We start from the raw sequence: 1,356 nt of genomic DNA on the forward strand, positions 1-1,356 counted from the left end.
TGAAGGTAGAAACATTTAGTTTATTTTTCTTTGGCACATCGAGGAAAAATAAGGTCGGCATAATCCAAGAAATCCCAGATCTTCAGAGTCACCCTCTGAAATATTAAACCCATTCGAGCAAAACGGGCATCCTGCGGATACCAAAACAGAAACAGATGGACTCAAATTATTGCCCTCTGGAAGAAAAAAATAGTTTGACCAGTGCTCTAAATATAAAGAAACTGATTTGGTTTTGTAAGACCACAATTGCTAAACAAGAAATTTGCTTACCACAGCATTTCCCAGAATGGTCCTCCTAACGCCCCGAAACAAATGCAGATCGAAAAGGCATCGTGCAGAGCCGCTGACAAATGTGTAAAAATAAATATGTTCGCCTTCTACTTTCTTCGTTCAGTCCAGGATCTCCTTGATGCACCAGCAGCAGAGGAGGAAATAAAGGCACTCTTTAATGGACTGGACGAAACCGTAGGCAACGTTCCCTCCCAGGAAGTTCTTGCCCCGACCCAGACCCATGGTCATGTCCCGCAGGTGCTGCCCCAACGAGGACGAGGGCATGGCCTGAGGAAGAGGACGCTGGGGGTGCATGGCTCGGGAAGCAGTAGCAGCGCAGAGGCAAAGGTGACCGCTGTCAGCGAGAGCATGTGAACAACGTTGCCTTACAGGACGGGTCGGCCCACCTGTGGCCTCTACTTATAACCTTGTGTCCAAACCGCAGTCACATCCAGGATTTTCTCTTATGCTCGCCTGCTTTCCATCATCTGCTGATTTTTTTTTTTTTTTTTTTAGAGGCTTTGTTTACCTTTGCAGTGCAACGCCCGTCTGTGTTCAATCCCTACACAAAACCCGTGTGGGACACCCCGCTGTCGCAGCCTGGTCTGCTAACAAACAGGAGAGTTCCAGTAAATGCCTCCCTCTGCCAAACCCATCCTTTTTATTTAGAACAATGCATCACACCTTTACACTTTTCTAGCAGTGTGTTGTTGTTGTTGTTGTAGTGAGCATGAATACCTCTGATTTGACCTTCACCTACAAGAACGACTTTTCTCCAGGTTAGTTTAAAAACCTTCTTTCTGGATCACGGGTCTCGCTAAAATGAAGCTGAAGCGCAAGTTCAATCGAAGAAACTCATCGCCTGCCTCCATTCAGAGTCTGATCCGCCTCTGATGTGAGCCAATCAGCTACGAACCGCACCTCCATGAAGCCAATCAGCATCCCGCGCTCATCTTAAAAGCAACTTCAAATCCACGTCTCAGCCTGCTAACCAGCAAGCGCAAACAGATTGCATGTCGGATTTCGAATCAGATGTCCGATTCAACCCACCCCCAACCCCTTCTCCACCATCATAGCTGAGTTCAT

At 47.1% G+C, this 1,356-nt stretch overlaps 1 protein-coding gene across 1 annotated transcript; it reads right to left on the minus strand.

Moving 5' to 3' along the window:
* On the minus strand, window positions 1-737 carry LOC105928441 (lens epithelial protein). The gene is made up of 2 exons (XM_021318177.2): window positions 271-737; window positions 1-131 (listed from the first exon to the last, which is right to left on the minus strand). Exon 1 carries the CDS (start codon window positions 583-585, stop codon window positions 391-393), a length of 195 nt encoding a protein of 64 aa, XP_021173852.1. The 5' UTR covers window positions 586-737; the 3' UTR covers window positions 1-131; window positions 271-390.
* Between the last annotated feature and the right edge of the window lie 619 nt (window positions 738-1,356).

The sequence above is a fragment of the Fundulus heteroclitus genome, chromosome 3 (genome assembly GCF_011125445.2).
Source record: "Fundulus heteroclitus isolate FHET01 chromosome 3, MU-UCD_Fhet_4.1, whole genome shotgun sequence".
NCBI classification, from domain to species: Eukaryota; Metazoa; Chordata; class Actinopteri; order Cyprinodontiformes; family Fundulidae; genus Fundulus; species Fundulus heteroclitus.